The sequence below is a fragment of the Garra rufa genome, chromosome 3 (genome assembly GCF_049309525.1).
Source record: "Garra rufa chromosome 3, GarRuf1.0, whole genome shotgun sequence".
In the NCBI taxonomy this organism is placed as follows: Eukaryota; Metazoa; Chordata; class Actinopteri; order Cypriniformes; family Cyprinidae; genus Garra; species Garra rufa.
In genome coordinates, this window is record NC_133363.1 from 41,850,969 (window position 1) to 41,872,934 (window position 21,966).

General features: G+C 40.9%; 1 protein-coding gene across 2 annotated transcripts in view; it reads right to left on the minus strand.

Annotated features, from left to right (window-relative positions):
* Positions 1-21,966, minus strand: part of mettl15 (methyltransferase 15, mitochondrial 12S rRNA N4-cytidine) — an 86,416-nt gene that overhangs the window by 41,003 nt on the left and 23,447 nt on the right. For both annotated transcript variants that reach the window (XM_073837091.1, XM_073837092.1), the window contains exon 3: positions 3,818-3,954. In XM_073837091.1, coding sequence (XP_073693192.1) covers positions 3,818-3,954 — 137 coding nt within the window. The remainder of the gene's footprint in view (positions 1-3,817; positions 3,955-21,966) is intronic.

Genomic DNA, 21,966 nt, shown 5'->3' on the forward strand with positions numbered 1-21,966 from the left:
CCCTTTGAACAGGACAGACTGAATATCAACTGTTTGTATCCATTACAAAATAAACAAATGAAAATACAGCAAATACATTCTAAATCTGTTGATGCTGGTGCTCATATGTGCATAAACACCACTGACCCTCACAAGATCCACCTCTATGGGTGAGCATTTATTATAAAACACTCACAGGACCTTCATTCTGACATCCATGCAAATATTTTGAAATTTCACGCAAAAATTCTATGGATCAGAGCCTGAAAGCATGAATAGTTTGTGAATCAATAACGGACTAATGCATGCCTAGACTCCGATACGCGCAAGTTACTATTACTCTGATCGTCTTTACCTTCACATTAGCGCGAGGGTTTGTTTCATGCAGCAAAGAGATGACGTAGAGACCTGTTTTCCCACGGGGGTATAGGTTACTTTTATGCGGGCTTTTGCTGGCGGGAGTGGGAAAAACACGAATGTCGCGGGCGGAGCGGGACGAAATAACATACATTTCTGCGGGAAGCGGCAGGCAGGCGACTAAAAAATCCGTCCCTGACAGAGTATGTGAGCGGAGCGGAGTGATTTTGAAAGGAGGGAGGAGCGGATTTTTGAAAAGTCGGAGCGTCGTGGTTTTCACGCGCTCCACCACTGCTCCATCATGAGTACAATTCACGCCAACTGTCCGTAATATCACTGCATATTAAGCAAGAATTCACATGTTAAACATATTTAATAAGCTACTAAATATATTGTAGTAGCCTACTTTTTTGTACAGCTGCTTTGCAACGATTTGTATTGTGAAAAGCGCTATACAAATAAACTTGAATTGAATTGAATTGAATTTAGCTAGCTTGATAGAGATGGATCATGCAAATCAGAAAGAATGTGAAGGCTATTATCACGGCAATAGACATGAGCGGTAAATTATATTTCACAAGGAATTAGTTTGTGGCTTCTAGATACTGAGTATTTTTAGGTGAACAACACTTATACACACAAATCGCTCTGTCAATAATGCATTAAAACAAATGTAATGGTATCCGATTTCGAATGAGCAGAAATAACTACGATGAAAACGTATTGTTATTTTCATTACAAACTTTGCACTGCAAAAAGCAGAAATTATACTCTTTAATGCTGACAATGTTATTAGCTTGGCATGTGGTAGGAATAAAGTTTGCACAGTATGTGTTCCAAACTCTCCTGTTATTTTATTTTATATATTTTTTTATTTTATTACATGTTATGAACGGGACTGTTATATTTCAAACATACTGAATTTTTTTTTTTGACTCGGAGCGGTGTTTCTGATATCAGTGAGCGAGGAGTGGAGCGGGAGCGGGAAATAATGAACCGGAGCGGAGTGATTATTAAATGCACGGAGTGCGGAGGGGAAATTGTTGCCGCTGCAGGCTCCACTCCGCTCACATACTCTGGTCCCTTGCAGGTCTCTGATGACGCTTGCGTGCAGCAGTTGGAAGTTTTGAGCCGCCGTTCAGTCTGTATTTAACAGTGCGATGAGGCTTTGAGTCCAAAGTAATCAGTCACAGAACACGAAAGAGGCGTGCTTTGATCATTTTAGGATAATATTTAAATTAATTTTAAGCCATCTCGCGGCCCACCTGGAGGATCACTGAGGCCCACTAGTGGGCCGCGGCCCACAGGTTGAGAATCCCTGGAGTAGATGACATGAGAGGAGCAGAGAGGAGAGGATGAAAAGAGAAACGAAACAGGTGAAAAGAATAAAAGAGGAGAGGAGAAAGGAGTACATGACATGAGATGAGAGAAAAGAAGAAAGGAGCAGATGAGAGGAGAGGAGAGGAGAACTGAGAAAGGAAACAGGTAAAAAAGAGGAGAGGAGAAAGGAGTAGATGACGAGAGGACAGGAGACATGAGGAGAATAGAGGAGAGGAGAAAAGAGTAGATGACATGAGAGGAGAGAAGAGGTGAGGAGAAAAAAGGAGAAAGGAGTAGAGGACATGAAAGGAGAGAAGAGGAGAGGAGAGAAAAGGAGAAAGGTGTAGATGAGAGGAGAACTGAGAAAGGAAACAGGTAAAAAGAAAAAAAGAGTAGAGGAGAGGAGAAAGGAGTAGATGACGAGAGGGGAGGAGAGGAGACGTGAGGAGAAGAGAGGAGAGGAGAAAGGAGTAGATGACATGAGAGGAGAGGAGAGGAGAGGAGAGGAGAGGAGAGGAGAGGAAAGGAGAGGAGAGGAGAGAAAAGGAGAAAGGAGTAGATGACGAGAGGGGAGGAGAGGAGACGTGAGGAGAAGAGAGGAGAGGAGAAAGGAGTAGATGACATGAGAGGAGAGGAGAGGAGAGAAAAGGAGAAAGGAGTAGATGACGTGAGAGGAGACAAGACGAGAAGAGAGGAGAGGAGAGGAGAGGAGAGGAGAAAGGACTAGCTGATGACAGGAGAGTAGAGGAGAGGAGAGGAGAGGAGAGGAGAGGAGAGGAGAGGAGAGGAGAGGAGAGGAGAGGAGAGGAGAGGAGAGGAGAGGAGAGGAGAGGAGAGGAGAAAAAAGGAGAAAAAAGGAGAGAGGAGTAGATGACATGAAAGGAGGGGAGAGGACAACTGAAAAAGGAAACAGGTGAAGAGAATAAAAGAGGAGAGGAGAGGAGAAGAGAAAGGAGTAGATAACTTGAGAGGACAGTAAAGGAGAGGAGAAAGGAGTAGATGAGGAGAGGAGAGGAGAGGAGAGGAGAGGAGAGGAGAGGAGAGGAGAGGAGAGGAGAGGAGAGGAGAGGAGAGGAGAGGAGAGGAGAGGAGAGGAGAGGAGAAAGGAGTAGATTACATGAGAAGAGAGGGGAGAAAAGGAGAAATGATTAGATGACATAAGAGGAGAGGAGAAGATAAAGAGGAAATTAGAAGGGAGGAAAAACAATGAGAAGTGAGACAAAGAAGAGAAGTGGAGAAGAAAATAGAAAAGGGGAAAACAGAGAAGACAAAGTAGCAAGAGGAGAATGAGAAATGAGGAGTGGATATAAAACAAAACGAGAGGTGAAAAGAAGCAAGGAGATGAGAGGAGAAAAGAAGAGATGATGAGGAGGAGAGAAAATGAGACAAGAGTAGAGGAGAGGAAAGAAGAGGAGCACAGAGAGAGCGAAAGATGATTGCGTGGGCTGCCTGCTCCTCTTACACAGCCATCCAATAATATTGGCTAATTGCATGATTTCTTCAGCTTCTCCAGCCTCTCATCATGAGTGGGAGTCAAAGGCCTCATTGGTGGAGTATATAGCTGCTGACAGAATAGCTTGTCCTGATTCTCTCTCTCTCTCTCTCCCTCTCTCATTCCTCTCTCCTACGTTGGTTTCTGTAGCAGCGGTCCCTCTGAGACAGGTTTCCCCGGAATCCACGTAAAGAGGTATCTCTACCCACGCTGCAGAGTCAGGAACATCTCATTTGGAGCTTTCTTCAGTGCTGCCTCATGCACACGCGCACACACCACACGCCCGCAAAGCCCTCATGCCTTCTCCTCTGGTTCTCTTTTATTAAACACTAGCTCTATTTCTCCCTCTCTCTCTCTCTCTCCTCATCCTACACTCTCTCACGCAAGAAACAGGGGAACCTGCGTGGGCGGCAGCGTCTCTCCCTGTCATTGAAGCCTTAGGCCCCGTTGACAAATGAGACACTGGGGCCTTTCGACTGAGCGTGGGTGAGAGCGGGGATTCTGTATCTGCACTGGTGGATCTCTCTCACACACACAAACAAAAACCACAGAGCCCCGTGACCATCACCCACTTGATCGCAACGGGTCGCAGGCAGGTATTAAGACACGTGTCGAGTTCTGCCGATAGCTCCCGTACCGTGTCCAACTTTAATTAGAGAGTTAACTCACGGGTATTTTTCAGCCAAACGCTGAGCCATTTGGTAAGCCGTGGGGTCGCGATCTGCCGCCACCACCGTTACATCAGGAACCGACTGCAGGATGGCCTTCGAGTGACCTCCGGCCCCAAAGGTCAAGTCCAGGACAACCTATTGGAAAACAAAAAACAGAACAAAGAAAGAGTTACATGTTTTATCCATGATGAAAACTTCTTTCGGCTTGAACAAAGCTGCTTAATGCTCAACCCGACATTGATTTTGCTCTAAGTAAGAGGCCGCTGTCCTTAAAGTTTGCTACTTTTCAAAGAGGTCGGAAAACACATTTGCGCATTCTCCCTCTTTCTCTTCCTTACAAACACGCACGCTCACACTAGAGACACTATCCTGTGTTCTCACTCAAAAGTCAATGCATGAGTCATCGTCTCTCCTGTTGAAAGCGTCTCAGTGGTTTCTTAGAGCCACAGTGGCAGCTACACCTCGGGTCCATTTCCCAGAGCCATCCACCCACCCACACGTCATACCCTAAACAATACGAATCCATCCTCAATAGCACTGACACAAAATATTTGCTGTTAAAATGCCTGATAACCTCTCAAAACGTATGATTCATTCACATCTTTAACTCTGAAAAAAAAAATGTATGAAGAAGAATCTGTTGAGGTCAGAACGTTCAAGGTTTTTGTTTGTTTTCCACCTGAAGTGCCAATCAATTCGAAAAAATCAAACTCCATTCATTGCTTTTTTCACTCAAGTCACTCTAGTTACTGGTCTGAACAGCCTAGAGTACCAGATTAAAATGAAAAATAAATAATTACTACTACCAATTATTATTTTTATTATAAAAAACAATATATTTAATGAGATTTATTAAAAAAAATAATAACCCTAAATTTGTTTGTACAATATATGAATATATTTTAATAAACAATATGGTATGAGACAATACCGTTTATATCGATATACAGTAGCTTGGTATGAACGCATCGAAAAGTGCATAAATTAATTTGTCCTAAACATAAGACATGCTCATACCATGATCATATAAAAAAACTTGTAAGATATAGTCAACACATATAGTTTAAAGTGGTTGCCCTGTCAGATGCTTTGACAGACACGTGCTGTTGACAGTGACGCTACTTGCGCTGTTTAATGTGTTTGAGATGTGCTGTTTTCCTCAGTGCATAACTTACATTTCACAGGTATATTCTCCATCTGTAAATGTTACAAAGTAATGGAAATATTTCCATTTTGCTGTCACAAGTGCATGAACCTTCTGCGTACGATTCTCCTCTAAACTTCCCAGACTTCAGTAAACGAGCACAGCCAAACAGACGAAGCGCAATCCACCTTATTCTTCACGTAAAAATAAGCGCAGCAATTTATAAATTGTATGGGTTTGACTTCCGGACTTATTTGCTTCCAGCTATTTTTAGCTGTACAAAACCGCTAGTTTTGCTGCTTGATACTGCAAATTGGTGTGTCTTACCATATTGTTTTTAGTGTATTATAATGAACACACTGGTTTGTAATGCAAACAGTTTTACCATTTACTGCACATTGTTATTCTTCTCGTTATTTCCCTATATCAATCGGCCATGTTGGCGGCAAAGAATCTAAACAATTCCACTGAACCGAAGGAAACTCCCATATTTTGCTGATTATTTCTGCTGAAAATGGTCAATTATTGTCATGTTTTGGGCTGTACCAATCCGTAACCGGGAAAAACATTTCGGACGGATGGACGGACGGACAGATCGATAGACAGACAGACAGACGCACATACACACAGACAGACAGACAGACAGACAGACAGACAGACAGACAGACAGACAGACAGACAGACAGACAGACAGACAGACAGACAGACAGACACACACACACACACACACACACACACACAGACAGATGACAGACAGACAGACAGACAGACAGACAGATAGATAGATAGATAGATAGATAGATAGACAGATAGATAGACAGATAGATAGACAGATAGATAAAAAGATAGACAGAGACAGACAGACAGATAGATGATAGATTACATTATGAAACATATTTGAAACATTGTGTGAATTACACCAAAATTCTAACACCACATTTGCTGGCTAAAACAGGCAGTGCTTGTATTATAGCTTGTGCAGGTCTTTTTGTTCTTCCTTCATTCCGCTGCACACTGATTAACTCGTGAGACACAGGCAACATGCTCCGAGGCAGACGCCATAGGCCAACAGTTCCACTCCACCGCTGGGCAGCACACCACAAAGACAGAGTAATTAGTAGCTTCTAATGGATACGTGTCATTAGTACTAGCTGGGAAAATACATCGGGGAGAGCAAAAGAAAGGGCCGTGCGTCAGAATGTCACAAGGCATGATTTTCAATTTAATCTCACGCTAAGAACAAGAAATTTGGTTTCTGTTCACCTCATGGGAGAGACGCCTATGATAGTGCCTGCGCTCGTACGTGAGTCACTCCCTTTTTCATCTTCAAGTTTGAATGTTCATGTTCCTATTTTATATTCCGCTGCTTTTCCACATAGTTTTGAATCGTGTTTTTCATTTTCTTTTTATAGTTTTAGCATTTACAAATGAAACAGCTGCAGATCGATACTTGTTGTGCACCGTACCCTCAAGTGCATGAGGTCAAAGCATTTAAATAATGATGCACTATCAAGCTTTCGTTCTATGTGTCCATAGCAACCAAAAAAATCTTCATCCTTCATGCTCTTCTGTCATGAAAAGCCACAAATTAACTTATGGTTCGGAAAGAATTAGATACTCCAAGAAAACCGGATTAAAGAAAGGACTGCATGAGGAAATTGTTGCAATTGTAATTAATAAATCCACTTCAATGACAGCAACTCGATGTGATTCAATGTCCAATTTCCCATTATTAAATAAAAGAGGTTTTGATCACTTTATGCAGACGGACGATTTTAACGAAAGAGTGAATGAGACATACTGTTAAAACATTTAATGTTTTAGAGGCGCTTTGCCCTAGGAGATAAGAAATGATTTCCTGGCACACGAGCATCACTGTTTTTCTCTGATTCAATTTCTTCCTGTGTTTTAGAGCTAAATGATTATTCCTCAGTTGATGACTCACTTTCAGCCCTCAAATTCAACTGCCCCCTTATGATACTGACAGGAACAACAACAACATATGTGCTGTTGTGGCTCTACTATAATAGTATAGAGGACTTGCCACATTTGATCTCAACCACAAAAACAAACATTTCAGAAGTCCCACTTTGCGTATTGGAAGTGCTCTTTCCTTTGGTTTAACAGGGAAAAAAAGCTTGAGTTGGTTCAAATTGACCACCTCCTCTCTGAAACATCAGCGCAGAGATGGGGCTTTTTGGGGGCGATGGGCTTAGAGAGAAAGAGACAGAAGCATGCGGATCGATAGTGACGTTGGTGGAGGGGTACGAGCGTGCATGAGCAGAACAGGAGGTCATCAATGGTGGAGGGGCTGCGTCTCCCTCTCCCGTCTGAAAAGCAGGCAGAGCTAAAGGGGAGGGAGAACAAGACGACACGATGAGTCACAACAACCAGCTTCGGTATGCCTGGTGTGCCATTCAATACTAGTGAGAGGAGGAGAGAAAGGTAGATACACAGAGAGAATGAAAACATGTAGATAAAGAAAAAAAATATTAAAAACAAAACAGAAACCCTGCGTTAGGTTGGCCTTTGCTAAAAGGGCTCCCAATGGAGGAAAAAAGCTTTTGACTGAATTTATTATTTCCCACTTTTGTATTATCTGACATCTGGCTAGGTCAATAGATAATCATTACAACACTTCATTATGCCTATTTCTGTAATTATCTAGGGAAAACACAGCAATAAAACTATAATCATAATGAATGACACAAAACAGTAACATTTTTTAAAGATTAAAATATGATAAAAGAAAAGAAAAACTGCAGTGCTTTACAACTATAGAACAGGAAGAATTAAATAAACTTATCGTCGCATCTAAACCAACAACATGCCTATTAGATCCTGTACCCACTAAATTACTAAGAGAGTTGTTACCTGTAGCAGAAGTACCGCTTCTTAATATTGTTAACTCATCGCTATCTTTAGGTCATGTCCCAAAACCATTCAAACTAGCGGTTATTATTAAGAAACCACAGCTAGACCCTATGAATTGGCAAATTACAGACCCATTTCTAATCTTCCATTCATGTCTAAAATTTTGGAAAAAGTTGTGTCTGCTCAATTGTGCTCCTTCTTGCAAAATAATAATCTCTTTGAAGAATTTCAGAATTTCAGGTTTCAGGCCCCATCATAGCACAGAAACTGCACTTGTAAAAATCACAAATGACTTGCTACTTGCGTCAGATCAAGGCTGCGTCTCATTGCTAGTTTTACTTGATCTTAGTGCTGCATACTCATAGATCGATTACAAAGCTATACAGGTATTCAAGGGCAGGCTTTAAGATGGTTCAGATCATACCTGTCCAATCGCTACCACTTTGTTTATTTAAATGGGGAGTCATCGCAGCTATCACCAGTAAAGTATGGAGTGCCACAAGGATCTGTCCTAGGTCCACTACTATTTTCAATTTACATGTTACCCCTTGGTAATATTATTAGGAAATATGGGATTAGTTTCCATTGTTATGCTGATGATACTCAACTATATATTTCAACAAGACCAGATGAAACTTCTAACTTAGCAAAGTTAACAGAGTGTGTTAAAAATGTGAAAGATTGGATGACCAATAATTTTCTACTATTAAATTCAGATAAGACCGAGATATTACTTATTGGACCAAAAAACAGTACACAGAATCTCTTAAACTGCAATTTGCAACTAGACGGATGTACTGTTATTTCCTCTACAGTTAAAAATCTGGGTGTTATATTAGACAGCAACCTGTCTTTTGAAAATCACATTTCTCATGTTACAAAAACAGCATTCTTCCATCTTAGAAACACTGCTAAGCTACGGAACATGTTACCTGTCTCTGATGCAGAAAAGTTAGTTCATGTATTCATGACGTCTAGACTGGACAATTGTAATGCACTACTAGGTGGCTGTCCGGCTTCTTCAATAAATAAGCTACAGGTAGTCCAAATGCAGCTGCTAGAGTCCTTACCAGATCAAGAAAATAAAAATTATTAAGAAAATTTCCATCCCGTGGTAACTAGGCATTACATAAGATTCAGCCTGGATTCAGAAGAAGAGATGATGCCAACCCCCCAGAGGACCGCCGATGATGCCAGCCTTGAAACAACATACAGCACTACACAATTTTTCTACAAGTTAGATTGCAACACATAATCATTACTATTAGTGTTCATCATCATTTTTGATTACACAATTACTGTTTTTAATATTTATACCATATGTACATCGACAGTAGTCACCACTAATAAGCTACTAAATATATTGTTGTAGCCTACTTTTTTTTTTGTACAGCTGCTTTGCAACGATTTATATTGTGAAAAGCGCTATACAAATAAACTTGAATTGAATTGAATTGAATAAAAATAAAATATATGTGACCATGGACCACAAAACCAGTCATTTTTTTAAATTGAGATTTATACCATCAGCAAGTATTCACAGCCTTTGCCATGACACTCAAAATTGAGCTCAGGTGCATCCTGTTTCCACTGATCATCCGTGAGATATTTCTACAACTTGATAGTAGAAAGTCCACAAGTGGTATATTCTGTTGATTTGACATGATTTGGAAAGGCTCACACATGTCTATATAAGGTCCCACTGTTAACAGTGCACAAACCACGCCATGAAGTCAAAGGAATTGTCTGTAGACCTCAGATACATTGAGGCATAGATCTGGGGAAGGGTACAGAAAAAATTTAGCAGCATTGAAGGTCCCAATGAGCACAGTGGCCTCCATCATCTGTAAATGGAAGAAGTTTGGAACCACCAGGACTCTTCCAACAGCGGACCACTTGGCCAAACTGAGTAATAGGGGGAGAAGGGCCTAAGTCAGGGAGTTGAACAAGAACCCGATGGTCACTCTGAAAAAGGTCCAGCGTTTCTCTGTGGAGAGAGAAGAACCTTTCAGAAGAACAACCATCTCTGCAGCACTACACCAATCAAGCCTGTATGATAGAGTGGCCAGACAAAAGCCACTCCTCAGTAAAATGCACAAGACAGCCTGCCTGGAGTTTGCCAAAGGGCACCTGAAGAACTCTCAGACCATGAGAAAAATAAGTTCTCTGGTCCTAAGTGCCCAGCGTCATGTCTGGAGGAAACCAGGCACCACTCATCACCTGGCCAATACCATCTCTAAGTGAAGCATGGTGGTGGCAGCATCATGCTGAGGAGATGTTTTTGAGCAGAAGAAACTGGGAGACTAGTCAGGATCAAGGGAAAGATGAATGCTGCCATGTACAGAGACACATTTGATGACTCTGGACCTCAGACTGGGGCAACGGTTCATCTTTCAACAGGACAACGACCCTAAGTACACAGCCAAGATAACAAAGGAGTTATCTTGAACTCTGTGAAAATCCTTGAGTGGCCCAGCCAGAGCCTAAACTTGAACCCAATTGAACATCTCTGGAGAGATCTGAAATTGGCTGTGCACCGACACTCCTCATCCAACCTGATGGAGCTTGAGAGGTACCGCAAAGAAGAATGGGAGAAAATGCCCTAAAATAAGTGTGCCAAGCTTGTAGCATCATACTCAAAAAGATTTGAGACTGTAATTGGTGCCAAATATGCTGTGAATACTTATGTACATGTGATCTTTTCCCCCATTTTTTTATTTGCAAAGATTTCAAACACACTTCTTTCACGTTGTCATTATGGGGTATTGTTTGTAGAATTTTGAGGAAAATAATTAATATAATCTATTTTGGAATAAAGCCATAACATAACAAAATGTGGAAAAGTGAAGCGTTGTGAATGCTTTCTGGATGCACTGTACATACAGTACATGTATGTAGTACATAACCCTATAGTTTCAAACATTTGTCTCAAAACATCAATGAAAACTGGACTTGACCTCTTTCAAATGATACACTGCAAATAGATATATTGATATTTTTAAGTAAATGAAGGCACATCTTCTAACTTTCAGTAATGATTCATCTTTGTTCATACTTCCATCATGACTCTTCATTTTTGTATGTAGTACATTACACTATAGTTTCAAACATTTGTTTCAAAACATCATTGAAAACTGGATTTGACCTCTTTCAAATAATACAATGCAAATAGATATATTGATATTTTTAAGTAAAGGAAGGCACATCTTCTAATCTTCAGTAATGATTCATCATTGTTCATACTTCCATCATGACTCTTCATTTTCCACATGAAAAAAAAAACATACAGAAGTGGGTTCCTCTGTATTATTTGCTTTCAGTAATTACTTTTTTGTGCTCTGAAAGATTACCCTCTCACTACACAGTATGGCTCTTTAACCCTCCTGTTATCCTTGGGGTCAATTTGACCCCATTCAATGTTTAACGTATGTACATATATAATTGACTTTTTTTTTTTTTGCTTCAGATTGAATGACTTTTCCTAATTTAATGGGGAAAACTTGGTAAACATAAAATTAACATGATATTATTTGTTCAATGCCCTGTACACATTTTGTCACATCGGTGTTCTTTGGGGTCAATTTGACCCCAGGTTCTTTTAGCTGTATAAAACATAAGAAATATAAAAAATTTACACACATTTGTTTTGGGTGATATTGAGGTCACTATAACATGCTATGATTTTATAATATGCACTATAATTTTATATGTTAAGTATAATAAAAATAAAAATAAAAACTAACACAACCATACCTGTAGTATTGCGAGAACCACTGTCAATTGAATTGCTCTCTCAATCGAAAATGGCCTCTACGCAAAGGTTTTCTGTCAGTGAGATTTTGTCACAGGTTTTTGACAGTGAAAGTTGGGGGGTGTTTCAGAGTGTTGTTAAGTAGTCAACAAAGACATCAATTACCTGACACTAACCTTTTAGCAAAAAAATATCATATTCTAGAGGTTTTAAATTTGGGGTCAAATTGACCCCAGTGGGAAAAAGGTGTTAGCGGATTTTAGGGTAACAGGAGGGCTAGTATCAATCAAAATGCCTTCCAAAGAGCACAACGCATCAAACGATGTCTTCTTTTATCTCGACCGAAAGGGAAATGGAGAGGTATAAGTTGAGGAGAGAGTATGAAAAACAAGGGACAAGGAAAAAGCAAAGAAGAGCATATAAACACATTTGCACATAAATAATAACATTAAAAATATCATATAAAACATACCATATATATATAGATACACATACTATACGCAACGCATTGTATATACATTATACGTTGTATATACGCAAAAGTCACATACATGCTTTAAATCTCCACCAGTTTGTAGTTTATATATAGTGTAAATATACCAAGAATTACAAATACATCTACAAGGTCCAACTTGGCGAGTCAGTATTGTAGCAGAACTTAATCATGAAGAGAACAGAACACTCCAAACAAGCAAAAAAGTAATTGAAAAGTGCAAGGCAGGGGCTTGAAATATGAAGATTTCGAAGCCACTGAATATCCTTAGTAGTACAGTTACGTCAAGAAACGGAAATAGTATGACACAGCTGTATATCTACAAGACTGTCCTGAAAAAAATGACTGTGCAGGAAAGAAACTGAAGAAAAGAGTGAAGCCACTAAGAAACCAATGACTACAAGCTTCAATGGCTAAGATACAACAGCCTTCTCCTGGCATGTGGGAGACTCTGAAGCCAGCTGGAAGAATGTTCCATAGACTGATGAGACCAAAATTGATTTTTTTGCCACCAGACTAAACTCTGCGTTTGGCATAAGAATCATGAGAAACCCACCATCCCCATGGTGAAACATAATGGTGGGAGCATCACGCTGTAGGGATGCTTCTCTCCAGCAGGCCCTGGAAGACTCGTGACGGTAGTAGGTAAAAAAAAAAAATGCAGCAATATCAAGGGGAAATCCTAGAGGAAAACCTGATAGAGTCTGCAAGACACCTGCGACTTGGGAGAAGATCTGTTTTTCAGAAAGACAATGACCTTGAGCATAGATCCGAAGCTTTATAGGATTAAAACAACAATGTTAACGCACTAGAGTGGCTAAGCCCGGATCCACAATCCAACTGAGAATTCATTAGTGGACAAGGGATGAAACCTGACTGAGCTTAAAGAATGGAGACAAATTTCAGTGGCCAGATGTGCAAAGATGTTCCACGCCTCAATGCTGTAACTGCTACCACCTGCTAAGCACTAACTAAATTGAGATGAACACGTATGCAAACAATAACTTTGTATACATTTTGTCCAATTTGTCTTCACTTTGACATTAAATAAGAATTTCTGTGGTCAAAAAAGGCTAAATCAATCCTCTGTGGTTCAATGTTGTAGGGGGATGAACACAGTTTTCCTACACAGCGCGTAGGAAAAAGTCAAAATAGGAATTGGCCTACAGAATTGACCCTCACCACAGCTTCGGAGATTGTAGGGTTTTTTCAAGCCATTGAGCCGTTAAGTCATCTCTGCACTTTGGCTTGGCTACAGTGCTGGAGTCATGAGCGGATGAGAAAAGGGCGCAGTGTGCAACAATTGTGGGTTAAGTGCCTTCCTCCAGGGCATAACAACAGAACCACAGGTACATCAGAACCAGCTGCTCTTCTGCACCCCTAAACAGCACTCAAATTGAAGGTGAGAGTAGCTCTCAAATCTCATTCATGAACATTCAAACAGGGCACATAAAGGCGGGTCACAACAGGTTTGACATCTGTGAAACGTAGTTGATTCTCATGTATGTTGTAACCTGATGGAACACAAAATTTCAGTGTTAAAAAGCAGATTCCAGACCTACAGCAAAGGGAAAAACTTTCAGTAAATAATTTACATTTCAGTCTGTTCCTCACAAAAAAGTGCACTGATTCACTGTATGGTGCTTTTTGTCAGCTTAAATGCACCAGTTCCCCATTTACTTGCACAGTATGGAAAAGAGCAGGGTAAACAATCTACTCAAAGGTGTTTGCACACCAAAAGCGAAGCAAACATTTGCATCCTGCTCTAGATTACTTACAGGATGTTTATAGCGTCACTTGCGCAAATAAAACCATTGCGCAATAAGGAGTGTCTTCACCCACATCAACAAACAACAACAACAGCAACAACATTTCTTTCTGCCATTTCTTCTGTCATCAACCATAGTAACTACTATTGCTGCTCTGTACCTGTTGTGGAAATCCTAAGTATGACCCAAATGCCGACATGTCTGGGTTCACAGCACCATCCAGTGATGCACACTGTCTGCTCCAGGAACTGCGCCTAGATGACAGTAGCTGCATTTCCATTACAGATTTGCGCAATATTGTTTCGATATTTAATAAATGTTTATATTTATATTATTGCGAAATTACAGCATTTCCATTCTAATAATGCTATGCAATGAAGTCTCGCAACAAGTCATCACAAAGGATGTTAGTAGATTTACGTATATCACAGCCACGGCACTAGCGATTCATTTTAGTCGAAGGAGATGTAGGGAGTATCTTTAGCGAAGCAGCGTCGAGGACCTCACAGATGAGGTGTTTTTTGGAGGTTAGTACATTAAATAAAGATCATGTGAATTTTACATACGCCAGGTGACTTGTAAATGCGAATAAAATCCATTTTTTCCCATAGCAGTTTTGCTAAATATTCCATTTTCAAATTGCATGAGAAACCACCTCATGCGAGCAAAAAAATTGGTTTACGTATATCACAGCCACTGCACTAGTGATTCCTTTTAATCGAAAGAGATGTAGGGGAGTATCTTTAGCGAAGCAGCGTGGAGAAATTTATGATACATTTGAGTTACTATAATTATTGTGTTTATCCTCGTATTGGACTGTCTTCCACATAAAGCATTAATATATTTAGCAATAGTGCATGAAAAGTGAAGCTGCCACTGTCTTTACCACCTCACACCAAAGAGTAAATAAATGGGGTGTAAATGATTTGTTTAAAAGTGTTTTTCTCTCACTGTAGTCAAGAGGGCCAACCTGTCCTTAAGCTTCATTAGATAACCAAAGATATCACTGGATAGCCGATGGGACGAAATGGGACATTTCACTATATGCGTGGAGCGTGACAGTTAAGCAGGCCGAAGGAGCTGATGATTTTTTTCCGTGGTGTCACTGTGCACAGTTAATTACCCACAAGTGACACCTCGTCAGCTCACCTGTGGATTTGTGAAAATCTCTGAGAGGTTCCTCAGCTCCTTGGCTTGAGTAGGCGGCATCTCATTGTGCTCCCTGCATCTGTACTCCTACTCCCATGTGAGTACACTACACTAAGACACACACCGAATCTTCCCACGTGCTACGAAGCCATCTACTTGCAAACTTAAGTTTGACATTTGTCACAAAGCTTCATTAACACCTCACATTAGAACTTGACAACACAACATCCTATGTGTCCAAAAATAACATTTTAAAATCAAGCCCTCACAATGTTCCGCACCATGCTTTTGATCTGTTTCTAATTTTAAATGTAGGAGCCAAAAAGGTATTCTCCTCCTCAGGAGCCTGTAACAACACGCAAAAGCAAAGCGAAGCAGTTCTGCGCTGTTAAGATCAATCAGTAACATCCTCCAGCTAAACTTTATAACCTTGATGGCTTTGAAGGAGTTGTCTCTTCTTCTAAAACCATAGTGACGCAAGATGCAACATCCCAGCATCAGATGCGACAACCTCTGACTACCTCTACCATGACGAAAGCACCGAGCAAGCCTAAAATAGCGTACCGGTCCCGTGGGACAACCACTGGGTGTTGGCTCAGAGCATCTCTTTTTTATTTTTACCTAGTTTTCTCTGAAGCTCTCTTTTCTCCCGGTCACCGGTTTTGTTTACGTGCAGGGCTAGCGGGTGAATGGGATTGATGGAAGAATCTGTTTTTAGCTGGATAAAATAAAACAGACTAAAAAATTCATGTCTCCTGCAGCATAGTCAGACAGCAATCTTTTTATATGGGACTCTGGCCCTTTAAGAAGCCTGCCTTCTCCACTGCCGGAGATGGACGTAACAACTCCCTGAAGGATTTGGCTATAATGGGCTTGGCATTTGGAATGGTGATTGACACTGAAGACGAAGTGAGTCATCTGCATTGATATTTCATACAGAATGGTGTTGAAGGCCGGGCTCCCTGGTCTTACCGGACCAACGCAGCTCTGGGAAGAGAGTAGAGGTGAGACGTATGAGCATAACGTGAGAGATTGTAACGGAACGGCTCAGCGGTCTTTCACAGGGAGAAGAAATCCATACCACCTCTTTTATTGACATGTCACAGGTCAGGGACGGAGAAAAACTTGTTACTGTCTGTAATGACAGCACTAAAAGGGAAAAGAAATGAAACCTATACATAAAAAGCACAAGTTTTGTAAAGTTGTTTTATATGCTAAACAAGGTCAAAGATAAGACAAGGCCTTCCAGGTTGTATTTTCTGCCTTCGCCAGCAGAGGGGACAGGAGAGTAAGGAGTTACTCTGAATTTCAAAGTACGTTCAGGAGGGTGACCGCCGCCAGACAAAGACTTTCCAGTCAAGCACACTGTCACAGCCTGTCAAACTACCGTTTGTGTGAAAAACCCAAAGCCGATGACCCACACCTATTTGCAAACGGTGGCAGTCGAGTACCTTTTCATGAATTGGCGTACAAACAGACCATGACCAGAGACAGATAGATGAGTCAATAGACCTGTCTCTCAATTGCTCGCTGCAATAAGTGAAGAAGGCCGGCAACCTGAGAGATGGTACAAATTCTACCTGTGTCTCCCATGCCCAGTTCAGTTACAGCAGGGGATCTAAAATGTCAACCAGGGGAAGTTTTGGAAATATCTCCTTACACCAACAGACGCACCATTAAGGAGAGAGACTGACTAGAACAGGATCGCTTTTCCTCATCATGTGGTTGCCATGGCGCAAGGCAGATTGGGTGGGGGGGGGGGGTGGAAACGGGTGGCTTGTTACTTTTTTTCCATTCTGTGTTCGAGCTTGACACAAGATTCGGTTTACATGTAACTTGTAGGTGCGCTAATGGAGAGCATGCATCTGTCGGACACCCCATTTGCAAGCTTTAGGTACAATATCTACAAAATTAAAATAGTGTCACTTACTCTCAAGCAATAGGTTGGCTCTAGAACATGAACTGAGTATCAAAACTACAGCCGCCAAACAAATGCCCTCTCTGTCTGTAACAAGTCATTCTTACTGCACACTTTCATCAGCATAATCTCACACTTCAACCAGAGATTAGTTCATTGATCGGACTAGGCTTGAGATTGAAAAAAAAAACAGTAAAACAGCATGCATTCGGGCCTCCGAGAGGCTGTCAAATTCTGCTGGGAAAAGGGAGTTTCCTCCATAATTACCCCCCTTGTCACTAATTTGCATAACTAGCTGGATGATTGACGCCCGCTGACAAAATCCTGCAATGTAATGACTATATTTGTACACCTCAGTGTTGTACAGCTGTGCATCTAGCATAGCAAATGTGGCTGTGAGCACACAGAGTGGGCTGTTACAAATAAAATATAACTGTTTGAAGCACAGATATGCACACTGAATTGCTATTTACATAGCAAAGGATTACATTACTTTGATTTGCATAGTTTTCGGGGGGATTTATTGACTTCAACTTGAATTCAATAGGGGTGCTCCAATTAAAATTCTGGCCAATATGGATGAGTCAATAATTATTTGCAAGTTACAGGAGAAAACAGATGAACAGCAAATATTAAAATTGTGTTATATTCTGGCCATTTAAACCAAAAAACAACCATGACATCTATACAAATTAAAAGTGCACTGCGTAATTTTTTTGACTACAAAAGCATAAAAATATACTACTATGTTTGCAGATATTTAGGAAACGTGCTAATCTCACATACTTGTTTCTCCAAAAAAAACAATCCTACTGCCAGTTATTCTATGTTGAAATCGGCATTCCGTGTCGGAATATCTGTTTTTGTTTTGGTCTGTGTAATTTTACCCACGGCCAATTTACCCAAATTTCCACAAAAATCACGTTTAGGACTGTCAAACGATTAATCGTGACTACTCGCATCCAAAATTAAAAGTCTGTGTTTACATAATATATATGTGTGTGTGTGTGTGTGTGTGTGTGTGTGTGTGTGTGTGTGTGTGTGTGTGTGTGTGTGTGTGTGTGTGTGTGTGTGTGTAACTTACAGTGTAAGTTTATTATGTAAAATACACACACATATTTAAAAAATATTTAAAATGTGTATATGTTTTACGTAAACGCAAACTTTTATTTTGGATGCGATTAATTGCGATTAATCGTTTGACAGCCATAGACTGATTCTAACCACCCAAAAAAGCCTCGGCATTAGGGCTGAACAATAAATTGTGATATGTCGCAATCAATATTAGGCGAAAGAGGTGATATTCATGCGTGCATCTTGTCAGTGGAGCACGGTTCTGTGATCAGTAGTAAATCTCCATCCGAAGGTCAGAGGGCGCAGAAGAAATCCAGGAAATCCGCTGCAGCTGAATAAACAGAAGATTTAAGTGCTTTTATTGATTTAACGTGATTAATAAACACGACTACAACAATATATGATTTATCTGAGTTCTTATTATAATTATTATTATAATTTTCATTATCAATATTATTAATAATGCAATAATCGACATAGCATTTATCACTGCTTAGAATACAATTAAATATGTTGTGTGCCTTATTCTGTGTAAGAAGCCACACCATCTCACAGAAGGATTTAGTTCAAAAACTCGACTGACATTATGAAGTGAGTTTGGAGTAAAAACATGTTATTAAATGTGGTATTTCACGTGCTTTCAGATGGAGCAGCATTTACTACACAGAGCCGTATTTCAGTGAGAAGCTACGCAAACAACTTTATTATCACAGCGCAATTTTTCATAATATCAATGATATAATATTGATGATAGTAAATCTGAAAACACTCAAGTGGTGGCGATTTACTACTGATTATAGAACTGGCTTTACTGACCAGATGCACATGGTTATCGCATACATTTTATTCTGCATCCCTACTCAGCATCTATCTTAAAAAAAAAAAATCTATGCCCCAGGCATATTACAATGCGGATAAATCAACTTTCAAATTACATTGTCAATTGCATTTGTTTCTGTTGCTTGCCCTCAATCTGGCAACCTGCGTAGAGTCTAAGAAGGTGGGTCAGTAAAAGAAACACCTCTCTCCTATATTTTGAATTTAAACAGCAGCACCCATTTCAACCACTAGCTGTCAATATTACCACAAGCACCTTCAAAGTTTATATTTTCTCTAGATAAAACACGTCAATTATTTAAAATGCTACAAGTTAATTTAGGTGAATCATAACACACAGTATGAAAAAGTATATTTATTTATTTTGCTGGTTTGTAGGGCAAATAGGTTTGCCTATTTGCACTTTGTAATTCCTCAAGTTATCCAACTATATGACTCAGCAGTCTCACCCATTCATAGAAAAATGTGTTACTTCCATGTTCAAAAAATTAGGTGGATAGTGCATCCCAAGAATTCATTCAAAAAAAAAAAAAAGAGTAAACCATCAATCTCATGTTTACAAAACTGCTATGGTAGAAGAAAATCAGAGCACCTAAAACAATCAAAACAGACATCCATGAAGTGGAATCACAGTTATTTTTTATTTCCCTCCCATCCATTTGATGTTAACAATTACTCTTGTCATATTTATGTTGGTCTGTGCTACCAGAAAGCATGTCAAAACATAGTCCAAGATGTCTTCCAGTAACATACTTGGCAAGCTGGAAGGAATTTGAGTGATGGACATAGACCAGGTGAATGCTTACAATCTCAACCATGTTTTTCAGAAACAAAAGATTGACCCAGAAACACTTAATGCAAGAGAGGGCCGCTGGACCCCTGCCAAATACTACACCGCAAGGATTCTGGGCCAAAGAGAAAAAGAGAAAGGGCCTAGGCAACCAATGAGGTGCCTGCCAAAGGACAGGAAAAGCTTCTGGCAATTACCCTGTCAAGAGGAATTGTGTAGTTGATTGTCCCCATTGAAGTAGACCGCCAAGATGCATGTGTTCTCTTGCTCTACACCGCTTGTTTGTATAGCGTCCGAGAAGAACCAACCTGACATGCTTCCACGAGTCGACGAACGGATAGGAGGAGGAGGACACGGATAACAGTGGAAAAAAATTTTTTTTATCCCGCTCAAAGATGCAGCCCCTGCCTCCTTAACCACATGTTGTGTAACGGATTAAGTCCGAACTCACACAGACAGAGCGCTTTGTGCCAAGGCTGTTTTTAACTGCCTCCGTTATTTGTAGAGCAGATTCATCTATTGTTAGTCTGAATAAATAGAAGAGAGTGACAAAAAACACACAACATTCCTCCGCTATTGAAGTCATCACAGGAAGACCTGATCCAGTGAAGAGCACAACAGAGGCCTTGCAGTCAAAACAACATATTCACGTGCCACCATAAAGCCTCGGCAGCGAGGCCGATGTTTGCAGAGTCTCACCGCCACCTTGAATGATGGCTGTAGATATTCATGTTGACGTTGTCTTGACTGAGTGTGTGTGGGCAGTTTAAGGTGACTATATCTACCTGGCAGAGGGACGAGCGAGGAAAAGCCTAAGGCTACCGCCGAAAGAGAAACTAACCCGAGCTGTAAAGTTGCTCGGAGATCTGTTGCCTGTCCCATGGACCACCCCCGGGTGAGTCTGCAATAATGTATGCTGCTGTCAGTGGATGTTTTAGTATGGATGTTTCTGTACTGTATGGCTGTGTAGTGTGCTCATTTGCTCTCGAGCACACTGTCAATGTCCTATCACACGGAGGCCGACAGCCTCCCCGCCCCCATGCCACCAACTCTGCCCCCCAGCTCATGAACTTTTTATGAGGCGACAGGGACATGTGTTCATTGAAGGTCTGCAGTGATACGGTAACAGCTCGTTGCGCGCCTCAGTCTGTCTGCGTCCTGTATCTTACACTTTCTTGCAAACTTGGCCATCGTTCAGATTTTTATCCTGCTAGCTTGTACTTGCTTTAACTTTAAATTAGTCTTTAGGCCAAGCTTAAACCCTATAATAATTTAAAAAGTTGGCTAATTCCATTTGAACAGCCCAAATCATCAGCAATGATAAAAAATGGATAAAGACAAAAACAAACTAAAGCCATCTCCTGCCCCCAGGGAGGTGTTTAACACATTACCCTCGGCATTAGCCAGCATGTCTTATTCAGAAGCTTTGCCTGTGTTACAAGGATGTGAATATTCTAGCACCTCCTGAGTCGGAAGCAGAGGGAAAGAGGGAAAACATACAACTCTTGGATTTCTGTTCGGTAATCAAACCACGAAGTGGCCGCAGATATCATTGTTTATTTATCTTTGAACCCAATTTAGACCAAAAGGTCTCTCCGTGTGAGACATTGAGTTATGAGATGAGAAGGTTTGTAGCTCTCCAAAATCTACCTTTCGTACTTCTGTCTGACTGGCATTGATAATAGATTTATCTGGAGTCACAGAGGCCTCGAAAAGGCCAAGATCCTTCACTCACGTCGGCACGCCGCGAGAGCGAGAAAAGTGCGAGACGGGCGATAACAGAGATAACTTTTGAAAAATTAGCCCTATTGATTCCTGCCACGCTTTCGCATCTGGTTAACTGCCTTGTTGGGTGGTAAAGGCTTTAATAGGCCCGCAGTCAGTCATGCGCTGACAGATTGTGGGCTCGGGCCCATTGACCAAGCAGAGCTAAGCTAATATCTGATGGAGGACCCCCTCTATCCTGCAGGGAGAGGAGGTGGAGGGGGATAAAGATAGGAGATGGATAGCCCGAGGAAGGGATTTATGTCTGGACGGACGCCCCCGCAGACGTCACAGGGTGTTAACTATGGCACATGCAGCTCCTGTCTCCACCCACCTCTCACTCTCTGAGAAGTCCTGCAAAACTTTCCTCTCTGACAGGCTTTCTTTATGCGCCAGACAGGGAGTGAAATCTTTGCTCGTGTCTGGGAGAGAAATCTCAGCGAGAGAAAGCCTCTGAGAATGTCACTGTTGGGGTGTGTGGCAGGGTCTTTATTAATTAACCTTCATGTACCCTTGTAACATGTTTCCTTGCAATTATGAGCAGGTCTCCTCATGCGCTTAATAAAACCTTTTCCAAAAGGTTT